This window comes from Arvicola amphibius, chromosome 12 (assembly GCF_903992535.2).
Source record: "Arvicola amphibius chromosome 12, mArvAmp1.2, whole genome shotgun sequence".
NCBI classification, from domain to species: Eukaryota; Metazoa; Chordata; class Mammalia; order Rodentia; family Cricetidae; genus Arvicola; species Arvicola amphibius.
Window position 1 is genome coordinate 18,992,143 of NC_052058.2, and position 26,710 is coordinate 19,018,852.

At 42.4% G+C, this 26,710-nt stretch overlaps 1 protein-coding gene across 1 annotated transcript; it reads left to right on the top strand.

Moving 5' to 3' along the window:
* The first annotated feature begins 4,332 nt into the window (after window positions 1–4,332).
* Fh (fumarate hydratase) lies at window positions 4,333–26,710 on the top strand. The gene is made up of 10 exons (XM_038349004.2): window positions 4,333–4,490; window positions 9,742–9,876; window positions 11,369–11,479; window positions 14,039–14,215; window positions 15,000–15,182; window positions 17,585–17,750; window positions 19,628–19,831; window positions 21,473–21,600; window positions 23,567–23,720; window positions 26,366–26,710. Exons 1-10 carry the CDS (start codon window positions 4,368–4,370, stop codon window positions 26,506–26,508), a joined length of 1,524 nt encoding a protein of 507 aa, XP_038204932.1. The 5' UTR covers window positions 4,333–4,367; the 3' UTR covers window positions 26,509–26,710.

Sequence of the window (26,710 nt, forward strand, 5' to 3'; positions counted from 1 at the left end):
AGCAGCAAGGTTAGGACAAAGCTCACTTCCTTCAATAGTGTTTAACTCACTAGAAGCCCAAAGTCCAATCAGCTCTGCTCTCAGAGACAAGTCATTGCGACAACCAAAATTTGAAAAACCTGCCATGTACAAGACTCTTTTTTTTTTTTTTTTAAATAGCAGTCTTGGAGTTTTTCTTCTTCTTTTTCTACTGCATGTGTTAGTTTCGTTTTCATTCAAAATATGGTTATGAATGAAACTTGTCTGAGGTTCCCAAGCATCTTCCACTTCTCAGAGAGAGTGAGATGACCTGGATTCATACTTATCCTCGATGCTGGGACAAACCAAGCATCTGGCCTGAAAGGTCCTCGTGGGCTGGTGGTCGTAAGCCATCTCTGCTGGGAAGCACGTTCTACCGTCTTCGTTTCCTGAGCAGGATCTGTGGATGTGGAACCAACTGACCACATGTTCTCTTGTTGTTGCTGTTTTAACACTGGATTTTAGAATCTAGTTTGTGTTTTGCCATGGACAAGATGGTGAGCTCGCTGCATCTCTAGACTTGTGTCTGATCTCAGGGTATCTGATCACTCTTTTGACTTTTGAGATGTATAGTTCTTGGTTGCAGGGGGTGCTATTCATGAGTTGTGTTTCTTTTTTGAAAGGTATTGTTGTATAAAGTAAAATGAAAACGTAAATGAAGATTTCTTTCTTTCTTTCCGATTTCTGGTCAGAATGCAAAGAATTCAGAGGGTCATTTCCTTAGGTAGGGACTGGAAGGAAACACCAGTCGATAGCGCCCCCTCTGGGTGAGTATGTTAGAAGCACCAGAAAACAGCACTTATAGTAAGTAGGTACTAGAACACATGATGTGAAGAAATAGCAAGCACAGAGGGAAGGGCAATTCTTCTATAAATTCTGTCTCTTTGGGAGCCTAGTTCTTTTGTCCAGAGACAAATATCTAGCAATAATTTTGCTGTGTGGATTACCCTATCCAAGCCCCCTGAATGTCGTGTCCGTCCCTACCTTTTCATTTTTCCTCTCCTCCCCTCCTTTCTTTCTTCTCAGCCTACAGGCCCATAGTATCCAGCAGACATTCCCATGAAGCAGGAAATTTCAAAGACAGTTTAGTCACTATCTGCTGTGTCCTGCAGAATGTCTCGCAGACTCTTTCATGAACTTTAAAGAATCATCTCACCTGTAGGCAAGTTTAGCAGTCCTCTCTCTGCGGGTTCTCTGTGTCCAGTTTATGCAACAGTCAAGGTAAGGGCAGTTTTTTGCCCAAATGGCTAAACAACTCCATAAGGAGGAGGCTCTTTGATGCCCATCTTCCTCTTGAAGTAGCTGGTGCTGCCAGGAGCAGACATGTCTCATTGTCATGAAAAGCCCTAAATTATTAAAACATTTAAAATGCCATATTCTGTAGTCTTTGAAAGATATGAAGAATGCCTATCTAACTGAAATATATCTCTATATATCTAGAAAATCTAACTAACATGACTACAAGCTTGACTATTACTGATGATTATCCATTAACAACCTATATTTCCTAATTATACATTACATTTTAAAAATGAACTACACAATCACAATACCTTAATCAATATTAGAAATACATATACATATAACAAAATTGACCTTAAAATCCATACCAATGCAAAGCATTCATATCTATATCATATCCCCCTTTAAATGTAAAAGAACATTTATAAACAATATTTGGAAATATGGGTGCAGTTATTTTTCTCCAAACTGTTTCGTGCTGAATGGGGGCGCTGTTATCTAGGTCTTTTATGGTATAACCTGTGTGCTAGATTTATCTCAGTCAGCAGTTGAGTGAAGTAATTTTTTGAAGGTGTTTACAGCAACCTTTTAGGAGGGTGCGGTCTATCATACCATATTGGGATAGAAGCAATCCACAGGGTCTCATCCTCTGTGAAAACAAAAGGACTCTTTAAAAGCATCATAACCTTAGATCCAAATTTTGAAGTCAAGGTATTTTCAAAATATCTATCTTGGATTAGTTTAGCAGCATTTATAAACAAATATCTTTTAGCAGCTGTTGCTCCTTCCTCAGCATTTAAACAATTTAAAGAGAGCATAATAGCATACAGTATTAAGATTTTTTTGTGTATTTTTATCTTTGTGTGGCTTTATTTTAACCTCTATTTTATTTTATTTATTTTTACCTTTATTTTTTTGAGACAGGTTTTTTTGTATATCTTTGTCCTGGAATAACTCTGTAGACCAGGCTGTCCTTGAACTCACAGAGGTTCGTCTGTCTCTGCCTCTGCAGTGTTGGGATTAAAGGTGTGTGCTACCACACCTGGAACTCACAGAGATCTGTCTGTCTCTGCCTCCCAGGCACTGGGATTAAAGGCTGTGCTACCACACCTTGAAGTCACAGAGGTCAATCTACCTCTGCCTCCAAAGTGTTGGAATTAAAGGTGTGTACCACCACACCCAACTACACACTCTCTCTCTCTCTCTCTCTCTCTCTCTCTCTCTCTCTCTCTCTCTCTCTCTCTCTCTCTCTCTCTTTCCCTCTCTCTCTCAAAAGAATTTTAACCTTTTTTTCTCTCCCAAGCCAGCATATGTTTTAAACACACAGTAAAACATTTAGAGATTTTTTTGAATCTCTCTTTACTATATATTGGCCTATCAAAAGGCCAAGGCAGTTTCTTTATTAACCAATGAAGGTAACACATAGACAGATGACCTTCTTCCATCACTTCTCCTTTTATGTTTTCATTTAACTGGGCCCTGGATTCCATACCCCCCCCCCCGCCCACTGTCTTCACAATTAATTTGTGTTTACCCTTTAATGGTGAAAGTATAAACATTTGGGTTATGAGGTTCACTACTTTATATGACTATAATTTATCTTTTTTTTTTTCTTATTTTTCGAGACAGGGTTTCTCTGTGTAACATCCCTAACTGTCCTGGAACTAGCTTTTGTAGACTAGACTGGCCTTGAACTCATAGAGATCTGCCTGCCTCTGCCTCCTGAGTGCTGGGATTAAAGATGGGCACCACTACTTCCCGACCGATTATACTTTATCTTAATGCTATGGTTTTTCTAACGTAACTTTTAAAGCAAACTTGGTTTTACCTTTTCATTAAATATTCTAGAAATTTCTCAACCATTACTTGAGAAAGGTAAGAGATAACTGATTTTTGAAAAATTGTTACTGATTTAGGCAATTTGATTTTAGCTCAGTTGTTAGTCTCAGTCTTATTTATTTTTATTTCATTTGTCTTATTTTGAGACAGGGTGTCCTGTATCCCAGACTGGCCTCAAACTCACGGGGTAGCCAAGGGTGGCCCTGAACTACTGTACTTCCTACCCCCATTTCTGAAGGGTTCGGATTGCAATTCATTGCTACCATGCAGGTTCATGGCAGGCTCACTATGAAGCCTGGGCTGTCCTTGAATTCAACACCTTCCTACAGTGGCTTCTAGATGCTTGTATTATAAATTAGAGCCACCATACCCCGAACAACTTTCTCCTTAAACTGCCCTCTGGCTCTGCAATAGAAAGCTAAAAGAAGAGATTAAAATGGTTAAATGATGGCTCAGATGCAACTTTCTATCACGTGTCGTCACTAAATCAATATGCTCAGCCTGAAAGTGTATACATTATTAACCAATATCCAAAAAGAAAAATCCCAAAGACTGCGGACACATAAAAAACCTTTATTCGAGCACATGTGAAAAGACAGAGGAAAACTGCCAGCCGGTGGTGGTGCACGCCTTTAATCCCAGCAGTCCAGAGGCAGAGGTAGGTGGATCTCTGTAAATTCGAGACCACCCTGGTTTACAAGAGCTAGTGCCAAGGCAGGCTCCAACGCTACAGAGAAACCCTGTCTCGAAAAAAAAAAAAAGACAGGAAAATCGACAGAATCCAAAATGACAATAAAAAGCAACCTTAAGCGGTGGAACAACGAATAATGACTCCTGAAGTTCGCGGCATTTTCTGAAACTTCTAGGAAGGCGGGATTTGAAAGAAACGGATTCATTGCATGGGTGGTTGCACGATAAATAATAAACTGGTAACACATTCTTTCTAAGCTACCTCTCGGACCCAGTGCCACCGGCGTCCTTAGCTAGTAATGCTGCCTCCTAGCAGCCCCACTTAAAAGCATCGCTAAAGACAGGCCCCGCCGCCGCGTCTCTTTTCCCATCATTCCTTCCTCACTAGTTGCCCCTAAACCTGAGGACTTCAACCAGTCCAGGGAAGTCAATCCGCCTTCTCTGCTGTTATTGGCCAGCCATTTATAGTCCCGCCCCAGAAACTGAGCCTCGGCGTTTGATTGGATATGAGTGGCCGCCGCTGACGTCCGCCAGGGGCGTGTCTCAGACTCAGCTTGCCACCCACGTACCGAAGCACCATGTACCGCGCACTCCGACTCCTCGCGCGCTCGCGTCGCCTCCTGCGGGCTCCGTCCGCCGGTGCTGTAGTCTCCGGGGAAGCAGGCACCCTCCCGCGGTGTGCCCCGAGCGTCGCCCGAATGGTGAGCGAGCATCTCGGGCTGGGCCTCTCCGGGGTGACCTTCAGGTCAGCGTGGCCCGGGTGTCCCCGAGGGCCGGGCCTGGGCTCAGTGCCCGGACGCTCTCTTTAACCCTCCGCCCCGGGCGCCGCCTCCAGCCCGGTGCGCTGGGGCTGCGGGCACCTCGGAGGGGCGCGCTGCTCTCGGGCAGGATGGGCGTCCGGGCAGACCTGCTCCAAGCCTGAGTTTGCAGAGGCCCGAGGCCCTGGGCCCATCTGGGACCGTGCGTGCATGGGGGAGGATGCTGGGTTGCTGGGGACGGATTAGGATGCAGAAGGCAGGAAGTGCGGTGCCTGAGGAGGGCAGCCCCCTCGTTGCCCTGGTAGCAGACCCTGGCTGGCCGGACACAGGCAGAGTGCGCCCCTAAGCTAGGGACCCCCACAATTCTGGATTCTTGCAAGGTCCTCTCTCCTTTCAGACCCTCGAGGTGGATGAAGCCCGTGTGTCTTCTGAACGAAAAGGCTTTTCTTCTTATGAATTTGACTATTTAGCTTGTGAGATTGCACGTGCTTTCTCTTCAAAACTTTTGTAAAACTCTGAAATCCATAAATACGAACATATGAATATAAAACTTCGGAAGCAGGCCTGTGAGATTGGGTAGGGCTAAACTAGCCGAATCAGCATTTTGTCAGAAGGAGAGCAAAGCAAGTTAAGAGCCAAGTCCAAAGTGTGACGTGCTTCATTAAGTCCCTTTGCGTTTACAGTCCTTTAGAACGTGTTAAATGTGAACGTGTATTGTTCGAAAAAGCCTGAGAAGTAAATAGTGAGGAAGACACTCTGGGATTTAGGGTGCTCTCTGCAGTGTGAGGTGATTTCAAATCTTACTGCGGCTTTTGGGCAGGTTGTCTTTGTGCCTGTTTCCATATGGAAATTTGAGATAATTACAGAGGCCCAGCAAGATTGACCTTGGGAAAACACTATGTGGTATTGTGCTCATTAACTATACCTCCTCTAGTGTACTTGAAAGGGCCAAGATTTTTATTTGGACTTCAAGAAACTTGAATGACAGCACTGTAGGGAAAGCAACAAAATCTGGGGCTTGGAGAGATGGCTCCAGTAAAGAACAGAAGACAAGAGTTTGACTCTCTGTACCTGTGTCAGGTGGCTCACACCCGCATGTAACAATAGCTCCAGCGGATATGCAGCACACACGGCCTTGACATATGTATGTGCGCGTGCGCACACACACACACACACACACACACACACACACACACACACACACTTGCACGTTCACGTGCGTACACACAATAACATAAATCATGAACAGAAACTGCAAAGTCCAGGCTGCTTGGAGTTCCTGGAATTTTACTCCAGTGGGTTTTTTGTTTATTTGTTTTTGAGACAGGGTTTCTCTGTAGCTTTGGAGCCTGTCTTGGAACTCGCTCTTATAGACCAGGATGGCTTCAACCACACAGATAGATCTACCTGCCTCTGCCTCCCAAATGCTGGGATTAAAGATGTGGGCCACCCACCCCCCGGTTTTCTCTGGTGGCTTTCATGCATTTAAAATTCTCTTAAAGAAGGGTCTCTCTCTCTCTCTCTCTCTCTCTCTCTCTCTCTCTCTCTCTCTCTCTCTCTTTCTAAGTTTGGTTAGGGGAACAAGAGAGTGGAAAATATTGTGGCAGATGTGAAAATGTATCATTCCCTTGCTCTTAGGGTTGTAATGCTAGAAAATAGAATCAAGAGTTTTCTTTTCCCATAGTTCAAGGACAGTTCTTGCCCTTTAACCTCTTGTTATTTCCAACAAATCTGTTGATTTTGTTAAAAGTTGTTCTCTAGTGTTGAGAAATTCACATACCCTGGAAGCTCTGAATTACCTGTTACTGAGAAGAGTACCCCAAAGTTCACATAGTGTTGAGAAATTTACATCCCCTGGAAGCTCTGAATTACCTGTTACTGAGAAGAGCACCCCAAAGTTCACCTGAAGTGTGTCACGTGGAGGCGGAGGGATGACGCATTGCTGGCCTCCTTCTTTCTGTTGGGTCCTTGTAAAGAAGACCGTCCATATGTGCTTAGAAGTTAGAGGCTGTTGGCAAAGATTAAATAAGCAGGGGCCGCAGAGATGACTCAGGGTCAGAGTCCTTGCTGTGCACATTTCAAGGTGCAGTATAGCATGATAGGGCAGGCATGGCAGCAGGGGCCTGAGGCAACTGGGCACACTGGGTATGCAGTCAGCAAGCAGGGAGAGAGAGAGGAATGCTGACACTCAGCTGGCTTTATCCCCTTTAAATATAAATATATATATATATACATACATATACACACACATATATATGTATGTATATATTTATTATGTATGCAGTGTTAGCTTCCATGTCTGCCTACATGCCAGAAGAGGGCATCAGACCTAATTATAGCTAGCTGTGAGCCACTATGTGGTTGCTGGGAATTGAACTCAGGGCCTCTGGAAGAACAGTCAGTGTTCTTAACCTCTGAGCCATCTCTTCAGGCCTACATTTTATTTTTTAAATTAAAATGTAACTGCATAATTTTCCCCTTCCTTTGCCTCACTCCCAGTCTCTCCCATGTACCAGCCCCCTTGTTCCATCTTAAAGTCATGGCCTCTTTTTCTGTAGTGGTTAGTGTGTGTGTGTGTGTGTGTGTGTGTGTGTTTATCTGTCTGTGCCTCAGTTACTTTTCTGTTGTGATAAAACACCATGACCAAAGCAGCTTTCAGAAGAAAGGGTATAGTTTGGAAGCAGAAAGAGCAAACTCAAAATGGCATTAGCCTTTAAGTTCCCCAGTGATGCTCTTCCTCCATCAAGGCCACACCTCCTGAGCCTCCCCACACAAGGCCATCATCTGGGGACCAAACATTCAAATGCCCAAGAATGAGAATATGGGGGACATCTTATTCCAACCACCATAATCTGTAAACGCCTAAACACACAAATACAAGCAGCACAGTGTAGTGTTGCTTATGTGAGTTTGATTTCAGGGCTGGGCATTGGGTGTTGAATGTCCATTCCAGTGCACAGCATGGCGCCACCCACACAGTGGTGCTGCACACTGCTGAGAAAGGTCCCTTGCATCTCAGTTGCCCCAGTCTAGATGATCCTCCCAGGCAGGCCCAAAGGCTTGTCCCACTGGAGACTGTAGATCCTAACTGTCACACCTGTAGCTTTTGGAAGAGTTTGTTCCATGCTGAGATGCTGCAGTGTTTGCTTTTGTTATACATACATTGGGATTGGGTATCTTCTTAAAGGCCAAGATGGGATGCTCTGAAGTATCTGCTGAGTCAGTTCACTTTTTAGCACTTTAATTTTAAAATGTGGGTATCAGAATCCTAGGCTGTGCCTCCATCTCTTCCTCTCTCCGTTTGTGGTGCTGTTGCTTGGACCTGTGATTTCCTGCATGCTGGGCAAGTGCTCAGCTATTAAGTTTCCCCTCTAGGGAATTAAACTCAATTTAAATTTTTTTTTTTTTTAAGATTTAAGGCTAAAGAACATGAATCTGTAAACAGAGGCAGAGCTTTTCTTTTGTCCTGACTACCCGATCCCAAATAATCACACAAAAACTTACATTAATTACAAAATATTTAGTCTATGGCTCAGAGTTATTATTAACTACCTTTTACAACTTAACCTATTTTTATTAATCTTTATTTTGCCACATAGCTTATAGCTTTACCTGTCCTCTAGCATTTTTGCTCCCCCGGTAGCTGGCTTATCTTTGCCTCCACTCTGTTTTTGTGACTCTTTCTAGTCTTAGGAGAAAACCACGAATTAACTTTTCCTTGTCAGTTGACTGTGTGCTAAAGCAGTTACTTAAGGATTAAAAAAAAATTGAAACCATCTGATTATCTTTAGTTATAATAATGCAAGGAGCATTTGTGTGTGTGCGTGCGCACATGCGTGCATGTGTGCACACTTTCTTGTGCACAGATCAGGTACCCTCCATTGCACTCCACCATGTCTCTTAAGCAAAGGTGTCTTGGGCTGAAGAGATGGTTCAGCCATTAAAGGCTAAGTTAACAACCAAAAATTCAAAAGGGTATCTCACTGAACCTGTATTTGTGTTAGCCTGGCAGTCCACTGGGCCTCAAGGGTCTCCGTGATCTGTTGTCCCCAGGCTGATCTGACAGGCACGTCTGCCACTCCAGGCTTTTATGTGGATGTGGGCATCTGGGTTCATGTTCTTTGACTTACTCATGCCCTCAGCCCTACATATGCATGTATTAAAGTTCTCATATGCATGTATTAAGGATTTTATTGTTTGTAGATTTTATAGGTTTATAAAATATTTCTTGTGGGGGGGAAATGATTTAATTATATTTTAACTAAAAAAAAAACCTCCCCCCCAATAAAGGTAGAAATCTCTTAATATTTCAGTAATATTAAAAATTATAAATATTAAATATAAATATTATATTTATATATAATATATATTATATATTAAATATAAATGTTAATATAAATGTTAAAATATAAATATTAATATAAATATTAAAATATTAAAAATAAATATTAAAATTTATCATTTACTGTTCAATATTGTATAAATTTTATATTAAAATTTCAGTATAAATTATTTGTTGAGCATTTGCAAATTTTTTTATTAGTTTAAGTTGATGCATTTGATAGAATCCCAGCTTCTCCAGAAACAGGAGCCTTGGGTCACTGCTCCTGCTCTGTGTGGCTGTTTACCTTTATGACGTGGGCTCCTCAGTCATAGGAGACGTGCAGGTTCCTTGGCTTTCCTCAGATTCTGAAAGGCTGGCTTGTAGAAGGCGAGGACACAGATGTTAAGAAGTGCTTGTCTACCTGCCAGACCCAGCCATTCCATTCCTGTTGTCACTACTGTCTCAGGCATAGTGACCGTTACACCAAATTCAAATTTTACCTTTGCTTAAGTAAATTTAAAAATCTCAAAGTATTCTTATACTTTTCAAGTTTCCAGTAAAATAAACTAAATGAGGTCTGAATTGGTCATATCTTGACTAGTAATAGGCATACTTTTTTTTTTTTTGTATTTTGAAGACTTTGTGTGTTAGCAATATGTTAGTTATATAAATTTTCCTTAATACCTGAATTTATAAATGTGGGTGTCAAAATATTTTTAAGGAAAACTGAATAGTGAGGAAAAGAGTAGCAAGATGGAATTTTATGTTTCATGATACTTATTAAAATTTTTTTCTCCTCACAACAGATTTTGTTTGCTTTGATCCTGGATTTTTTTTCTAGCTAAACTAATGCCTTATCCTTGTCTTTAGGCAAGCCAAAATTCCTTCCGTATAGAATATGACACCTTCGGTGAACTGAAGGTCCCAACTGATAAGTATTATGGTGCCCAGACTGTGAGATCTACGATGAACTTTAAGATTGGAGGTGCAACAGAACGGATGCCGGTAAGAAGCTTTGTGGAGATGTTGACTTAGAACTAGGCTATAGTCACACAAATCATTATTTTGTAATATTTTTTAAATTTAAAGTGTAAAATTATGAGAAAACTAGCTTTCTACGTAATAGTAAGTTCTCATTCATTAATATCCAAGAGCCTATGAAAGTTTTAGAATGCTATTACTTTCAGCCGAGGCGTTGAATACTTTGGAGTTTTAGCTGTTATCACTAAATGGTTTGCTGATGGGCTGTATTAGGGTTCTCTGAAGGAAAAGAAGGGGTGTGTGTGTGTGTGTGTGTGTGTGTGTGTGTGTGTGTGAGAGAGAGAGAGAGAGAGAGAGAGAGAGAGAGAGAGAGAGAGAGAGAGCGAGATTTATTAGACTGGCTTTCCGGCTATGCTCCAGGTAGTCCCAGGTAGCTAGCGCTGATGGAAAGGCCAAGGATCTGATAGTTTTCTGTTCACAGCCCTGGACGTCTCAGCAGACTGAGTCTGCTGCTGGGTCCCAGGGCCTTCCTGGAGAGCCGCTAGACTTCGGTGTGTGCTGGACAGCTGGAGAAGTCGGTGCTAGTAACCAGTGAAGGGACACCTCAGCATCAGGGCCCACGAGCTTGCCAGAAAACAGGAGAGCCAGAGCAGGCAGGTGAAAAGCAAAGCCTTCCTCCATGTTGTTTTTACATGGTCTGCCCCTAGAAGGTGCGGTGCAGATTTTAGGGTAGGTCTTCTGACCTCAGGTCATCCACCAAGAAAGTCCTCCACAGTATGCCCGCTACTTAGGCTTGAGGTGATTCCAGGTGTCATCAAGTTGACAACCAAGATGGACAATATAAAGTTCATTTTATTTATTTATGTATGTATGTATGTATGTATTCATTTATTTATTTATTTATTTATTTATTTATTTACTTACTTACTTATTTATTTATTTGTGATGGGAGGGGGGCCTGTCAGTATTTCAGTTGGTAAGTGTTTTTATTTTAGTTCTTAAATTCTCTTTCTCTTCATCACCCTTTCCTCTGCTCCTCACTGTGTAGCCCAGGCTGGCCTAAAACCCATGATTTTCCCTCCTGGCCTTTCCTGTGTTAAGATTCCAGGCACACACCAGCCACACCAGCCCTTTTGTGCTTGTTTAGAATGATGACGCAGCATCTGTTGGGGGAAATGACTGGATGCTAGTGATTTTAATACATACTATGTAAAATAAACACATACTTTACAGTATACATCCATGAAGCACCGTTATTATTGGCATTATCTTTATATGAACATTTCTGAGTGTATGTGTGTTTTGGTTATAGGTGTGTGTGTGTGTGTGTGTGTGTGTGTCTGTACACAAGCCTCTAGATTTTGTTCTGTTGGTTCATTACACTTAGGTAATTTCCTCTGTCTTTTAAACTTTTGAGGGTCACAGTGTTGGTACAATTTTTGCATCTGCATAAAATAACAATTTTTCATGCTTATCTAAAATTGAAAGTTTAAGGTATTTTTATGATTACTTTTAGATTCCAGTCATTAAAGCTTTTGGCATCCTGAAGCGAGCTGCTGCTGAAGTGAACCAGGATTATGGTCTTGATCCAAAGATTGCTAGTGCAATAATGAAGGCAGCAGATGAGGTAGGAGGCGCTGAGTGTGTTTACACAAGGTCATCAAAGTCCCGGGCTCTCCGAAATCCTGGGTTAATGAATTTCAGGCTAGGGTGGCAGCATTATTCAGTGAAGATTTAATACAGCACTGAAAACATTTTGCAATGACATCGCTGGATATTTTTATATCTTACTAAGTCTCATTGTTGACTTATATAGTTTTTAGGGAAAAAATTTAAGGTTCTAGGGAGATGGCTCAGTGGTTAAGAACACTGACTGCTCTTCCAGAGGACCCAGGTTCAATTCCCAGCACCCACATGACAGCTCACAACCATCTGTAATTCCAGTTTCAGGGGATCCAGTACCTTCACACAGACATACATGCAGGCAAAACACCACTGCACATAAGATATCAATGCATAAATGGAAGAAATTATAAGGATGACTTGAACTTTAGGTTTTTATCTTATGAATAAATGATCCTTTTTAAACTAATTATTTGGTTGTACCTGTCAAGAATGTAAACTTCTTAAGTGCTGCCTTGAAGTGTTCAGAGGCGAGTTGAAACATTGAGTTCACAGTGTTGCCTTACAGTGTTTATGATGAAGGAAAGGAAGACTTTTATCATAGCAGCTATGCATACAATGTAGCTACCTTGGTTACATCTTAGTAGTAGAAATTAGTTCTTAAAGAGTGACATAGAATGAGCCTAAGCTTTGACAGAGGAACATTCTTTAAACATCTTAGAATGTTAATTTTGATGAGAAAAAGGAAATTGATAGAAAATGTGTGTTTTCCTATACACCCCACCCCCACCCCACCTTGGGTAGTATAATTCACAGATGCTCAAGTTCCTTTTGTAAGATATGTGATAAAGCCTGCGCACTCCCTGCCATGTGCTTTGTTTCTAGGTTTCTCGTAATAGCAAGACTGTAAATGTGTGGAAGAGTTGTTAACACGTTCCAGCAGTAAGGTGCGCATGCTTAGTACGCTGCAGCATTTAGAAAGTTTTCAGAGAACGTTTTCATCCCGTGAAGGTGGAGCCCACAGTTCCTGAGGGCCTTCATAAACACATGCCATTGCAGGGGAGCAGGCAGCAGGTTCTGAGGAGGAGGTGGACTAGTGGTGGATCTGTGATAGGGTTACCCTTTCCCTTGTTCTCACAGTTCTCCAGACAGATGACCCATGATGTTCATAGACCTGGAAAAGGAGCCAGTTATCCAGGTTAATGGATCTCTCAAATATATGCTGATCTTCTAAGTCATTTTATAGTGAAGTTAAATATTCATTATTTTAGGAAGCCCACAGTTTAAAAGCTATTACATAAATTGAGAATTTGAAAATCTCACAGGACCAGTGAGATGGCTTAGTGGGTAAAGATTCCTGCTACGCAAGTCCCAGACCTGTTTGATTCCCCAAACCCATGTAAAGGTAGGAGAGCTCTTAACTTCACAGAGCTGTCCCCTGACTTCCACACAAACACTGTGGCATACCTGTCGTGTACACACAAATCATAAAATTCAAAGAGAAAGCTGACAGAAATTGGGGCAGATCTGGACAGTGCTTCACATTTGCCAATTGCTACTCATTGGACATGTGTACCATGAGCTAGCTCTTAGTAAACTCACATTACTGAGCCCCCGTTCCTTATGCTGGCCGTGGCAATAACTTCTGTTGGATGTGCCTGCTGAGCAACAGCAATAAGTGTGTCTGAAGATATCATAGCAGCCTCCCAGGTAGTCCTCCACTGCAGCAGTTAGCCTCACAGGTGGTCCTCCACTGCAGCAGAGAGCCTCACAGGTGGTCCTCCCTGCAGCAGTTAGCCTCACAGGTGGTCCTCCACTGCAGCAGAGAGCCTCACAGGTGGTCCTCCACTGCAGCAGGCAGCCTCACAGGTGGTCCTCCACTGCAGCAGAGAGCCTCACAGGTGGTCCTCCACTGCAGCAGTTAGCCTCACAGGTGGTCCTCCACTGCAGCAGTTAGCCTCACAGGTGGTCCTCCACTGCAGCAGGCAGCCTCCCAGGTGGTCCTCCACTGCAGCAGTTAGCCTCACAGGTGGTCCTCCACTGCAGCAGTTAGCCTCACAGGTGGTCCTCCACTGCAGCAGGCAGCCTCCCAGGTGGTCCTCCACTGCAGCAGGCAGCCTCCCAGGTGGTCCTCCACTGCAGCAGAGAGCCTCACAGGTGGTCCTCCACTGGAACAGGCAGCCTCCCAGGTGGTCCTCCACTGCAGCAGGCAACCTCACAGGTGGTCCTCCACTGCAGCAGGCAGCACAGGCAACAAGATAATGGCTTTCATTCAGTTTCTGTCTGAAGCCAGTGAGTTGTCATCATTCAGAATATATGAAGTTTGGTGTTTCAAAGTAATTATGATTAGAACAAGTGATGCAACAGATATTTAAGATGGCGCCAGGGCTGCTTTTAACTGTCTTGAAATCATTAGCAAGCCACTTAGCATATGAAAACTGATATCTTTAAAATAGTTCTGTAAGCAGAGCTTTACTTCATAATGGTTCTTTTAAATAGCTTAATTAATACCCAGTATTCCTTATTTTAAGAAGACTCACTGTTAATACTTTCTTCGCTGCAGGTAGCTGAAGGTAAACTGAATGACCACTTTCCTCTGGTGGTGTGGCAGACTGGATCGGGAACCCAGACAAACATGAATGTAAATGAAGTCATTAGCAACAGAGCAATTGAAATGTTAGGAGGTGAACTTGGCAGCAAGAAGCCTGTGCACCCCAATGATCATGTTAATAAAAGCCAGGTGGGTGCATGTCGTCTGCTCCGTCGGGACAGATGGACAAGCGTATGGGAGATGTGCTTGTAAGGCTAGCATGTGCTTTTTTGACAAGGAGAGTCGTCCAGCTTGTGTTCTTTACTAGAGAAGACTTAAGTTTGCTTCTTCCAGGAGTTGTGGCTGGTTTCAAACTTCATGAAACAATCATTGTTAGGACATTGTTAGGTTTAGTTTACGTATACATTTTATTGTTTCATTTATTTAAAAACAGTTTTCCTTCTTTTTATATTTATTAATGGGAATTTTTCTGTAAGGTTTTGTCCTTCCATTTTTTATTTATTTGGTCGTGTTTATTTATTCACAGTGGCTTGCTATTCCTTCGGTTATAACCCTATATTTTGTTATTTATATAAATTATTAAAATTGCCTGAGTTTGGGGGTCCCTGTTCAGTTGGCTTTTGGGTTTTTAAGGCATGCTACTGTCTTTTTCTCTGAACCCACACCCTTACGTGTTGCCATGGTAAGATATCTAAGTGCACTGTGAGATGTCCAAGCCTATTATATTTCCCTGCTCCAGCCCATGGACTTGTATAGTGGATTTAGCATGCTTAGTTATAGTAAATATTATGTTCAGTGCACTTGTATGTGGGTCAGTCCTGAGTATGTTCCTTATAGGGAGCCTGGTTGCTTTTCATTTCATCAACTGACCTAGTTCTTGCCTCGTGGACACTATTGTGTATGCTGGGTTTTGAGATCCTCTTTCCTTACCTCCAAGTTAACATTTTCTGTTTCTTTTGAAACTTCTTCACAGAGCTCGAATGACACCTTTCCCACAGCAATGCACATTGCCGCTGCGGTGGAAGTTCACGAGGTCCTGCTACCAGGACTGCAGAAGCTGCATGATGCGCTCAGTGCGAAATCCAAAGAGTTTGCACAGGTCATCAAAATCGGGCGGACTCACACGCAGGACGCAGTCCCCCTCACTCTTGGGCAGGTACAGGAGTTTGATTCATTTGTGCAGTTTATGGGTTGATACAAACTGTCAGTGTTTTCCCTCAAAATTACCTTTAAAGGCCAAGTTTATAACAACAAAGGTCAGTGATTAATTTTCTGAATTAACCAGTTGACAACTTTTAATAGTGCCCACATGAGATCAGACCATGGTGGCAATGAACTGGACTCAGCTCGACTGCTGGGTTCAAGTTTTGCTTTGCTTTAGACCAGTTATACATCTGTAGGGAGGTCATTTAGCTTCTCTGAGCCTCAGCTTCCAGCGTTATAAAGAGAATGCGTGGCTGAGAGGCTGTAGTGGTTGGTTGGGAGTGTTTACAACATTTCAGGTGCATAGCCATCATCATCTTCGTCACTCCTTGTCACGATTTCGTCATCTGTCGCACCCGAAATCAAGAGGTTATTTAACTAAAGCAGATTTTTTTAAAAGTAATTAAGAAAGGCTGATCTTACCCTTGACAATTATTTTCACTACATTGGAAGAGAGATTACTCTTCGGGAGAGCGGAAGGTATTTTTCTGTTTCTGCATCAGCAGCTGACGAGAAATCTAATAATGTCCATTGCAAAGAAACAAAAAGAAATTCATGAAACAGTTTTGTCTCAACTCACACTCTAGTTTGGGAGACAAAGTCTGTGTAGTTTATGTATCAAGAGATAGCCATCCATTGCCAAATATCAACTGATAGTTACCAAGTAATAGTTTCATAAAAATTGGGTGAGGGTGGGAACTTGATTGCTGCTCAGTTGGTTGGAATCTCAGTTGCTCTATGGCAAATAATAAATAAAACATTATTTAGTACAATATTTACAGGAGGAATGGTGAACTGAACGCTTCTAAGGCTTAGCTAAAAACAAATGAAGAGATGAAATTGAACCCACTAGGTTAAATTACCTCTTGCTATTTTCTTCATATCATTAGCTTAGTTCTATGTGTAATTTCTAAGGAGAAGCAATATGTGCATTTCAGTCTGTTTCCCCTGGTTTCTAATTTTTACTTTCTTGTTTTTTGGTATGTTGCATGTTGAAAACCACTATGCTGAAAATCAGTTTGAGCCACAACTTAGTCTCTTGTGTGACGTCATCATACTATTTATTATGACAGCAATTTTTTTTAATTTATGAGAAACATGTATATTTGTTTTGGTTGGAATTGTCTTGAGTTTTTACAATTTTCAAAATCCATTCTCTGATGTGTGTCTGTCACTTGGAGATGGGGGGAGATGCAGAGATGGGAAGAGAACGAGAAAAAGTGTTTCATAATTAGGTCCACCTTTGGAAATGTTTTTATTAGAGAGTTATTAAACCCTGTCTTAATTAGGTTTCTATTGCTGTGAAGAGACACCATGACCATGGCAACTTTTATAAAGGAAATCATTTAGTTAGGTGGCTTACAGTTTCAGAAGTTTAGTTCATTACCAACATGGTGGGACATGGTGGCATGCAGGCAAACATGGTGCTGGAGCCGGAGCCGAGAGTGGAGAAGGAGCTACATCTTGATCCTGCAGGCAACAGGAAGTGGTCTGCACTGGGCGTGGCTTAAGCATATATGAGACCTCAAAGCCTGCCTCCACGGTGACACACTTCCTCCAATAAGGCCATACCTACTCTAAAACCACACCTCCTAATAGTGCCCCTCCCTGTGAGCTTGTGTGGGCCAATTACATTCAAAGTACCACAAACCCTAATAAAGAGTATTTAGGTTTTCAGTATTTTTAGTTAGGAGAAAAGATTTAGGTTTTAGTTTATCTGTATATCCTGGTTTATACAGATAGGCTCCATTATAAAATACAAAGGGCATAAGGTTTTGTCTTTGCATAATTATTAATGGTTCACAATGTTCAAAACATGATAGACTGGTGATTGCTTTAAGGTGTTGTAGTGCGGGAAGCATTGTGACACTGGTGGCAGAATTACAGTGCACAGTGAAGCTGTGGGCCTGCCCACTGGCCTCCTCAGGGTGTGGAGTTGCTTCACTCTCAGGACCCTGTGAAGGAGTCCTTGGGTTCCCTTTTAGGACTTCAAGCTGGAGATATATACAGAATGCTCCATTTTCTTTTCCTTTGAAGAGCATTTGGTATCAGGAAGGGGTCTGTCCATTGGGTGGCAGCGGTAGAGCCGCAGTTTAAAGTAGTGGAGCTGTTCTTCTTTAAAGGTTTACTTCATGGGCTATTTTCGTGACTGTTAGAACATTAAGTTATAAACAAACTAAGTTGCATGTTTTTGATTGCAATGTCCTGCCTTGTGGATTTGTATTTCTTCCCCCTTTCTCTTACTTCATGATGTGAATTAACATTGAGTAGCATATAATTTGGTATTCTGAAGTTCCTGATTAATGCCATTAGAGTAAGTGGAAGTTTGCTCTTACTGTGATTTTTCTTTGTCAGGAATTCAGTGGTTATGTTCAACAAGTCCAGTATGCCATGGCAAGAATAAAAGCCGCCATGCCAAGAATCTATGAGCTTGCTGCTGGAGGCACTGCTGTCGGGACTGGTTTAAACACCAGGATTGGCTTCGCAGAAAAGGTGGCTGCAAAAGTGGCTACTCTCACAGGTAGGGCCGCATGCCTTGCTACTCATGTTCTTTATGCCAGCTTACTCATTGTCTAGATGTTTCCAGGCTGAATTCTGCAGAAATTCAGGAGTGACATGTTCCCATTAAACGTGCTAGAGGCTTTCATGTAAGAGTTCATGGGCATGCAGTTAAACTTTATGTGATAGCTTTGTTTACTGTCTGGTGGTGGGCAGACCTTTCCCTTCCAAGCTGTTTTAGGTACGGTTTTCAAAGAAAGCAGAAACAGTTGATGTAAGCTTAGTGATTTTTATGTCACACAGTGTTATTTCTCTACCTTAACATCTTTATATGCCGTCTTCCCACTAGTACGTACTATAATCGGAATAATAACCACTGTTACTATTGTTATTAGAACCAACTTGTCACATCCAGAAAGCTGATAAAAATGTAGGTGTTGCCAGAGGGTGGGGTAGTAATAGCTATATAATACATATGACAGGCTAATAGGTGAGGTTTTAAAATTCTCATTTATTTTTCATTTTTTTTAATTTATTGATTGTTTTGTTTTGAGACAGGGTTTCTCTGTGTAACAGTCCTGGAACTTGCTTTGTAAACCAGTCTGGCCTCAAACTCACAGAGACCAGTTTACCTTTGCCTCCTAAGTGCTGGGATTAAAGTATGAATTTTTTTTGGGGGGGAGGGGGCTTTTTGAGTCAGGGTTTCTCTTTGTAACTTTGGCTATCCTGGAACTCTGTAGATCAGGCTGGCCCAGGCTGGCCTTGAACACACAGAGTTCTGCCTGCCTCTGCCTCCCTAGTGCTGGGATTAAGGTGTATGCTACCACTGCCTGACTAGGCATGTAAATTTTTAAAATTTCATAAGTGTATACAGTGTATAGCCCCCATCTCCCAACTTCCCCAAAATGTCTCCCTCCCAACTTCAAGTCCTCCCACATATATCCCTAATTTCAATTTGTGCTGCCCATATATGTATGGGTATAGAGTTATCCACTAGGATATGGACAGCCCACTAGTAGCCGTCCTTCAAAGAAAAGTGACTCCCTCCCCTCCAGTAGCCACCAGCTGCAGCAGCTCCTCAGATGTGGGGAAGTGGGGAGTGTTCGTGCAGGAACTTTTAACCGGCTTGATCTTGTGAGATACCCGTAGCTGATGTGTTCATGTATTCAGGTTCCACGCGTGTGCAGAGGGCAGGCAGCACTTCACAGCGCTCCTCCCTCCTCCCAGCTCTTCATTCTTCCTGCCGTGTCTTCTGAGATGTCTCTGAACCTTGGGGTGGGGTGGTATAGATGTGCCTGCTATGACTGAGCACACACTTGCTTATCCTCGAGCTGAGATTTTCAAAATCATGTTTTAATGGAAAGAAACTGTGTTAGGATTTAGAGTACACAGACGTCAAAATCTTTGCTTGTGGGATAGATGGACTGAGTGAGACCATAGCTTATCTGTTCTCCCTATTCTCTTGAGCAGAAGAGACTGGAGTAGACAGAGAGATTTTAAACCATTATCTGAGATCAGAGTGTGGACAAAAAGCAGAGTGAATTTCACACTCCTCATCCTTACTTGAGAGTACACTGGCCTTGTTCACATATGCTTGTTAAAGAGTTGCATTAAGCCCTTTGGGGTGTCTTAAAGGAGTATTGACACCGCTTGACTCTGAAGCATTTTCCTCAAGTGAAAGTTGACATTTATTTATTATTGATTTCTAGTTGTTCATAGTCCTAGGACTCAAACTCAGCCAGCACCTTGCACGTGCTAGGCAGGCATTGTCACTGAATCATATGCCCAGCCCTCTGTTCTGATTTGCTTTGTGTCTACTAGACTTTGTTTAGCTTAGTTGTGCTTGGCAGGCATCTTTATTCTTCCCTGCTTACCCGCAGAGTTCTTTCTTTCCTGCAGGCTTGCCTTTTGTCACGGCCCCAAATAAGTTTGAAGCTCTGGCTGCTCACGATGCCCTGGTGGAGCTCAGTGGGGCCATGAACACGACCGCCTGCAGCCTGATGAAGATAGCCAATGATATCCGCTTCCTGGGTTCCGGTCCTCGGTCAGGTCTAGGAGAGCTGATCCTGCCTGAAAATGAACCAGGGAGCAGCATCATGCCAGGTGAGCACTTAGCTGATAAGTTTCCGGAGCTGGAATTGACTAGATTCTAGACTCACAACCACAGAACATGCCTTTCCACAGCCATCCCTGAAGCGATGGGGACACGTGAGGGGCACTTGTTCCGTATTACCCTGTGGATCAAAGTTTTCAGGACTATGACTTACCGAGTCAGGAACATGACATGAGTTGGTGGCATGTTGAGGTTCTCAGACTGGAGCCTGCATAGTTGTGTCCTGCAGTCTGAAGCCAAGAGAACGACAGAGTACAACAATCAGCCTGGGTTGAATAAATATGCGTCCCCTTCTAAAGTCCTCATGTCATGTTTTGCCTCTGGTTCTGGCCTGTTAAATAGAAGTGACAGACATTGGAATCTGGGAGGTGGGCATAGTTGGGAGAACAGACACTTAAGGGAGTGACTGATGAGTTGTCTTTATTTGGAAAAATAGCTTGATATTGGGCTCTACCCATTCAGCATTTTACTGGTGACTTGGGGTAGAGACAAGAAACACTTACTAATCATTTAGTTGATAGCAAAAGTTGAGGTGGCAATATGTTGTATAAGGGTCAAGATTCACAAAGACTCTGGAGGCCGGATGACAAAGCAGCGTTTAATAGTTTACTATGTAGAAAATGCTTTCACTGGACTTCTTTTAACTATGTATGTGTATGCACATAGCCCGAAAGATCTCCATTTGCAGTACTTTGTGTTGAAAAATGGCATGTAGGTTTAGTTGATTGCAAGTTTAAAATAATTGTTAAAAACAGAAATAAAACCAGGTATGGTAATGTGTGTGGTTGATCCTGGCACTTAGGAGGCTGAGCCAGGAAGATTAGATAGAGTTCAAGGGTAACCTGGGCTACAAACAATATTTCAGGACTGTCTGGGCAACTAAAGCAAAAACCTCTTTCCAAAATAAAAATCAAATGACAGAACATCACAGACAAGGGGCAATCCTCCCATGTATTCTCACGCTGGCTAGAAGAATCTGCTGTGTGCGGCTTGGATTTGGGCTTGTTAAAGGAGTGCTGCTGGGCTCGAGCCCTGGGGACTTGGGTTCCAGTAAATAGAGTTCCAGCCTAGCCTCTCCCCTTCTCTTTGTGAACCTCTTCTTTATTGGAGTCGCCAGCTCTTTTATTGGCTGCCACTCTCTTGGAGGGTGGAGTCTATGTCTTTCTAATTGTATATTTCGTGCCTGGTTGCCTAAATGCCTACCTGGGAACAGAAGCCATAAAGAAGAGGAACCATGTGTAGATGGAGTTTTCTTGAGTGATCTCTGGCTATATGTACAGCTTTCTTTGATATTTTTGTGTGCCTGTGATATTGGGGGGTTGGACCTAGGGCCTCCCTCATGTTAGGCAAGCATTCTGTCTTTAACATGTATCCCTAGAATTCTTTATATGTTTTGAGTCAAGATCTCTCTAAGTTGCCTAGTCTGGCTTTGACTCAGGTAGTCCTTGAATGTGGAGTCTTCCTGCCTCAGACTCCTGATTGACTAGAATTGCAGTCTGTACCTCAACTTTGTTTTCTTTTATGTCTTTATTTAATAATGTTACATTTCTTTCTTTGATATAATAACAGTCTTAAGTGATATGGGAAACCATGAGCCTATTTGATGAGACTCTGCACTGATTTTCTCAAAGGAAAGGTGAACCCTACTCAGTGTGAAGCAATGACCATGGTTGCTGCCCAAGTCATGGGGAATCACGTTGCTGTTACTGTCGGAGGCAGCAATGGACATTTTGAGTTGAATGTTTTTAAACCAATGATGGTAAGCTTTCAATTTGGTTTTTAGCAGTTTCTGATTGAAGACTAATTGCCAGTACTCTGTCTTTCCTGAAGGTTTCTGGAACTTCCACACTAGGTAGTTGTGTGGTGTCTGTAGAGTACCGATGTGCTGCTGGAATAGCCTGGTTTTCTGGAGTAGGAGAGGGATTTCTTTGTTCCCTCCCACCATGGATGCCAGTAGCTGGAAATCAGTTCAGGTCTGCTCAGCTTATAAAGGATGCCTCCCTACAGCACTGTTTCCTGCTCAGACTGCTGCTTTGTGGCTTTTTCCTTCAGGGTTGGGTGGAAGAGACTGGCTCATTGCCAGTCCTGGATGGTTTGATCACTTTGGTCCAGCCTCAAGCCTTTCACCTAGCTTGCATTGTTCCTCATTGTCAGTGACCTTTTCCTTCTAATGGACGTCCCTATTCTCAGGATGATATGTTGACCATCTCTCCTTTCTTCAACATTTTTTCTGTCCCCAACAAGTCTTTTATTTCCTTTTGTCTTTTCCTTGTACCTTAGAAACTGTCAGCCACACATCTCTTTTTTCCTTCATCACTCCAAATATGGAACAAGCTGGTATCATCTTGTATGCAGATTCCTGAGCTTTAGACAGCCATTTGTACACTGCTGAATCTGAAATGCACTAGAGGCTTATTTCTTACTGGCTTGTGGTATAAAGTCCAATTGATAAGAATATGCAAATGGATATTAGTATGTTCATTTAAGTTTCACTTTGGGTCACACAGTATTAGGTGTTCACAATAAACAAGCATAATGAGCTTTTTGTTTTTTGTCTTCATGGCATGCATATTCTGTTGGGATTGGCAAACAAAAGACAGGCCGAAATGAACTTCAGATCTATACACTTTCACATCAAGGCCATATTTCCAACCTAATACCAGCTGCCTGACATATACAGATGTATAACAACTGTTTGTTAGATTTATAATCATGTACTATGTCTTAAAAGTAATGCCATCCTGTTTCTTCTTTGTCAAAATGAACAAGAAAAAAAAAACCAGTTTGGTAGATACAGTTTTTCATCGCATAGAGTAAAACTATTACATCAGCCTGAGAGACAGGGAGAACATTGGGGTCAGAGGTAGACCTAATTGAGAGAAAAAAAAAAAGTTTTGCTTTAATTAGAAAATCAAGAAGGTATTTAACTTACAATTAAGCCATAAGAATCAAGCTTTAATGTCTAGCTTCTGTTAGCGTAAATTGATAGAAGTATAGCTTCCAGATTTTACTGGGGTTTTAGACAGAGGAGTATATGGGAAGTGATGCTCAAACAGGCGCAAACACCGTGTGATGTTACTTCAAAGTGATTCTGCAGTGTTTGTTCCATGAGGCATAAAACCAGAGAATCCAGCATTTAGCAGCTGTCTCAGGCATCTATACTTCTGCATCTCTTTCCCCTGCTTGTATGAATCTTCATTATCTCTGGCTGTCCACATCTGTGTCTGCTAGGAAGCCTCCTGGATTGTGGATACAACGCATCTCACCTGTTTTAAATGTCCACTGTGTAGCTATCAGTCATTGGTTATCTTGTGTTATTTGCTCACCATGAGCTGTCTTGTGTTAGTTATCTACCTTGGGCTATCTCGCATTAGTTACTCTCCATGGACTGTCTTTTTATCCACCATGGGCTAGCCTGTGTTAGTCACTGTGGGCTGTCTTGTGTTACTTATCCATCATGGTGTCTTGTGTTAGTTACTCAGACTTAGTTAGTTACTCAGTCTTTTGTCATTTTTAGGTTTGTAACTTTGTGTTCTCAGTGCCTTCCTTTCTCACTTGTCTTCTTGGGTATATACTGCAAAATTTGTAGAAGTGATATATGGTTATTGAATTATATATCCAGCATGGAACGTCAAATAATGCATGTCATTGGACAAAAGCAAAACAAAGTAAACTGAGGCTTAAAAATGATTCTCTTTCTTTCTTCCTCTCTGTATCTCTGACAGATTAAGAATGTATTGCACTCAGCCAGGCTGCTAGGTGATGCTTCAGTGTCCTTCACAGAAAACTGTGTGGTGGGGATCCAGGCCAACACTGAGAGGATTAACAAGCTAATGAATGAGTCTTTAATGTTGGTGACAGCTCTTAATCCTCATATAGGTAAGTTTGGAGGATAATGCCATTTTAAAAACAGCATTTAAAAGTTTAAAACAAAAATCCTTAAATTTAAAAAAAAATGTTGTGTGTGTATGTGTGTATGCTTGTACATGAATGCCGTGGTGTACGTGTGTATGTCAGGTTATTTTCTTTCTACTATGTTGGTTCTAGGGATGGAACTATGGTTAATAGTCTTCGCAGCAAGCACCTTTATCTGATGAACTAATTTGCTGGTCCCAGAAGTTTCAAGTGATTAGTTTTTTGGACAGGGTTTTAGATATATGGCTTAGGATGGCTTTGAATTCTTTTTTTTTTTTTTAATTAAAAAAAAACTTCTCTCTCTCTCTCTCTCTCTCTCTCTCTCTCTCTCTCTCTCTCTCTCTCTCTCTCACACACACACACACACACACACACACTTCTCTCTCTCTGCATGTCTCTCTCTTTATCTGTCTGTGTGTCCCTCTGTCCCATGGGATGCACACGGAGATGGGAGAAGAGCTTGCGGCAATCCGCTCTCTCCTTCCACCTTGTGCATCTGTGGGATAGAAGTCAGGGCACGTGTCTCGGCAGAGAGCACCTTTACACACCCAGCTCTCACACCAGCCCTCATTTCATATTAATGGACTCACGTGCTGAGTGTTGCTTGCAGTTGGGGAAGGTTGTCTGTAAGATCTTCTGTTGGTAATGTCACTAGGTGGCACTGCCTGATTACCAACAGTGAACAAACGGATTCGTTTTTTTTTTCCTTTTCTAGATACTATGTGGCGCTTGGATTTTGTTTTATCCAATTCAGATATTTAATGTTACTAATTAAAAGAGAAAGGCAAGATATTTAATGATTATAGGGAAAGGAGAGAAAATGGAATACTTTTTCTGAAATTATCCTTTGTGTTCCTAGTCTTTTCTAGAATGTAACTGTTTTTATACAGACTTAGATGGCAGGCTGATCACCACCGCCCAGCCCATAAGGCGTTTGCTGTGGCTTCTGCAGGTTGAGGCAGACACAGCGCTACATTCCTGCTGCCAAGCAGTTGACTTTGATCTGTTTTTGAGTGAGTGATGTGGCATGATAGTTACCACTTCAGAATGTTCTCTAATCCCGACCTTTGGGGCAGATCTTATTTGTGGTTTTCTAGTTGTGTAAAGTTGGTAAACTTTAAAATTGTTACACACCAGTATTCACCTGGGAAGGTACAGAGTGATCCCAAAGGCTCTTGTGACAAGTGCTTGCTCCGACACTTCTAGGTTAGAGACACTGTCTAAGCAGGATGGCTGGGGCACTTTCGTGGACTCTGTGAGGACACATCTCTGGCAAATGTGCCTCATGAGCTCAGTAAGGACCACCTCACTGGCTGAGTCCTGGGCCCGGGCTCTCAGTGGTCTTGAGACATAAGAGTCTGGTGGCTAATAGTGTTTTGCGTTTGTGAGCAGGGTGCTAATAGTGTTTTGCGTTTGTGAGCAGGGTGCTTATGTTTCAGTCCTTGCTCACACACAAAGCACAGAAGGAAGGTTGACCCAAGCGTCTAAGGTGAATATGCTGGCTGCTCCACGCCCTTGTCGGCTCAGCGAGCGGTCACAGAGTCAGCTAAGGATGAAGTCAAGCAGGCCCAGTTGTGGTTGCTTCCAGCCAAGTCACACTTTACCACCCGGTTGTCATTGCCCAGCAGGCTCCACCCTTTGGTCACAGGTCTCTGACTTTTAAGCTTTATTTTTGTCTTTTCTCACTGACTTCATTGTCCTGGCTTCTGCCTTCTCTCTTTTTAAAACTGTCAATTTTTAGGGTCAGAACAACCTTGAGAACTTCCCGGTGGTAGCCTTTATTTAAAAAGCAGATGACTCTGAAATAAGCCAATACCAGTGATCCTTTGTTTGGTTTTTGAGGCAGGGCACTGTGTAGCCAGGCTGAGACTCATGGTCATCTCCTGGCTGAGAGTATTACAGTGCATTGGGTTGCCTGGGTTCTTTTGTCCAGATACATATTTCTGCTAAGATTTTCCCAGTTTTCTCCTTGTAATCCAACCAGGGAATGACACCCTCTCAGTCTGGCTGCTCTGCCTCAACAAGGACCTAACTTCCCAGTTCTCCTACAGAGGCAGTCTTGACAGCGCCCATTAAACAACTGTCTGTTCTGCCAGCCTGCCACGTTTAAATGTTAGTGCTGCCTTAAAAGGATAAGTATGGCCCGGCATGGTGGCGCACACCTTTAGTCTCTGCACTCAGTACACAGAGGCAGAGGATCTCTACGAGTTCCAGGCCAGCCTGCTCTACGAAGTGAATTCCAGGACAGCTAGGGCTACACAGAGAAACCCAGTTGGGGTTGGGTGGGGGTGTAATTATGGGACAGCATTCCCAAATGTGGGTTTTTATACCATGGTGCTTTATTTTCAATCTTTTGTATTCTCTTTCGAATATCGGTCCACTTCAACATAGGAACAAATCTTGGATAAAATGAGGTGTGCTTAAGTCTATTTCCTAAGAAAATCAAGGTCATATTCTGTAGAAGACCTAACAGTTATTGGCACGGTCACTCTTACATAGTTTAAAATGGAACACACATGAGGCCTGTGACATCTGTATCACTAACAATGATGGTTGCCTTTGTTTTAGAAAAGTTTCTCTAACGTGTGTGCTGTGTGTCCTCCCTTCAGGGTATGACAAGGCAGCGAAGATTGCCAAGACCGCACACAAGAAAGGATCCACCTTAAAGGAGACGGCCATTGAGCTTGGCTACCTCACAGCGGAGCAGTTTGATGAGTGGGTGAAACCCAAGGACATGTTGGGCCCAAAGTGACTTAAATAAATTTATATTAAAATAAACTTGTATGAAATTTAAAAAAAACAAGACTGTTTTTAAATGAAAGTGAGAATGTTAAAAAGGAAACTGTGTGGACCCGAGAGTCTGTAGCCATCAAATTGGCCATTTGCATGAAGTTCCAGGGCCACAGTAAACTAAATACGTGTAAGATTATTTCATAAAATAAAAAATGAACTAA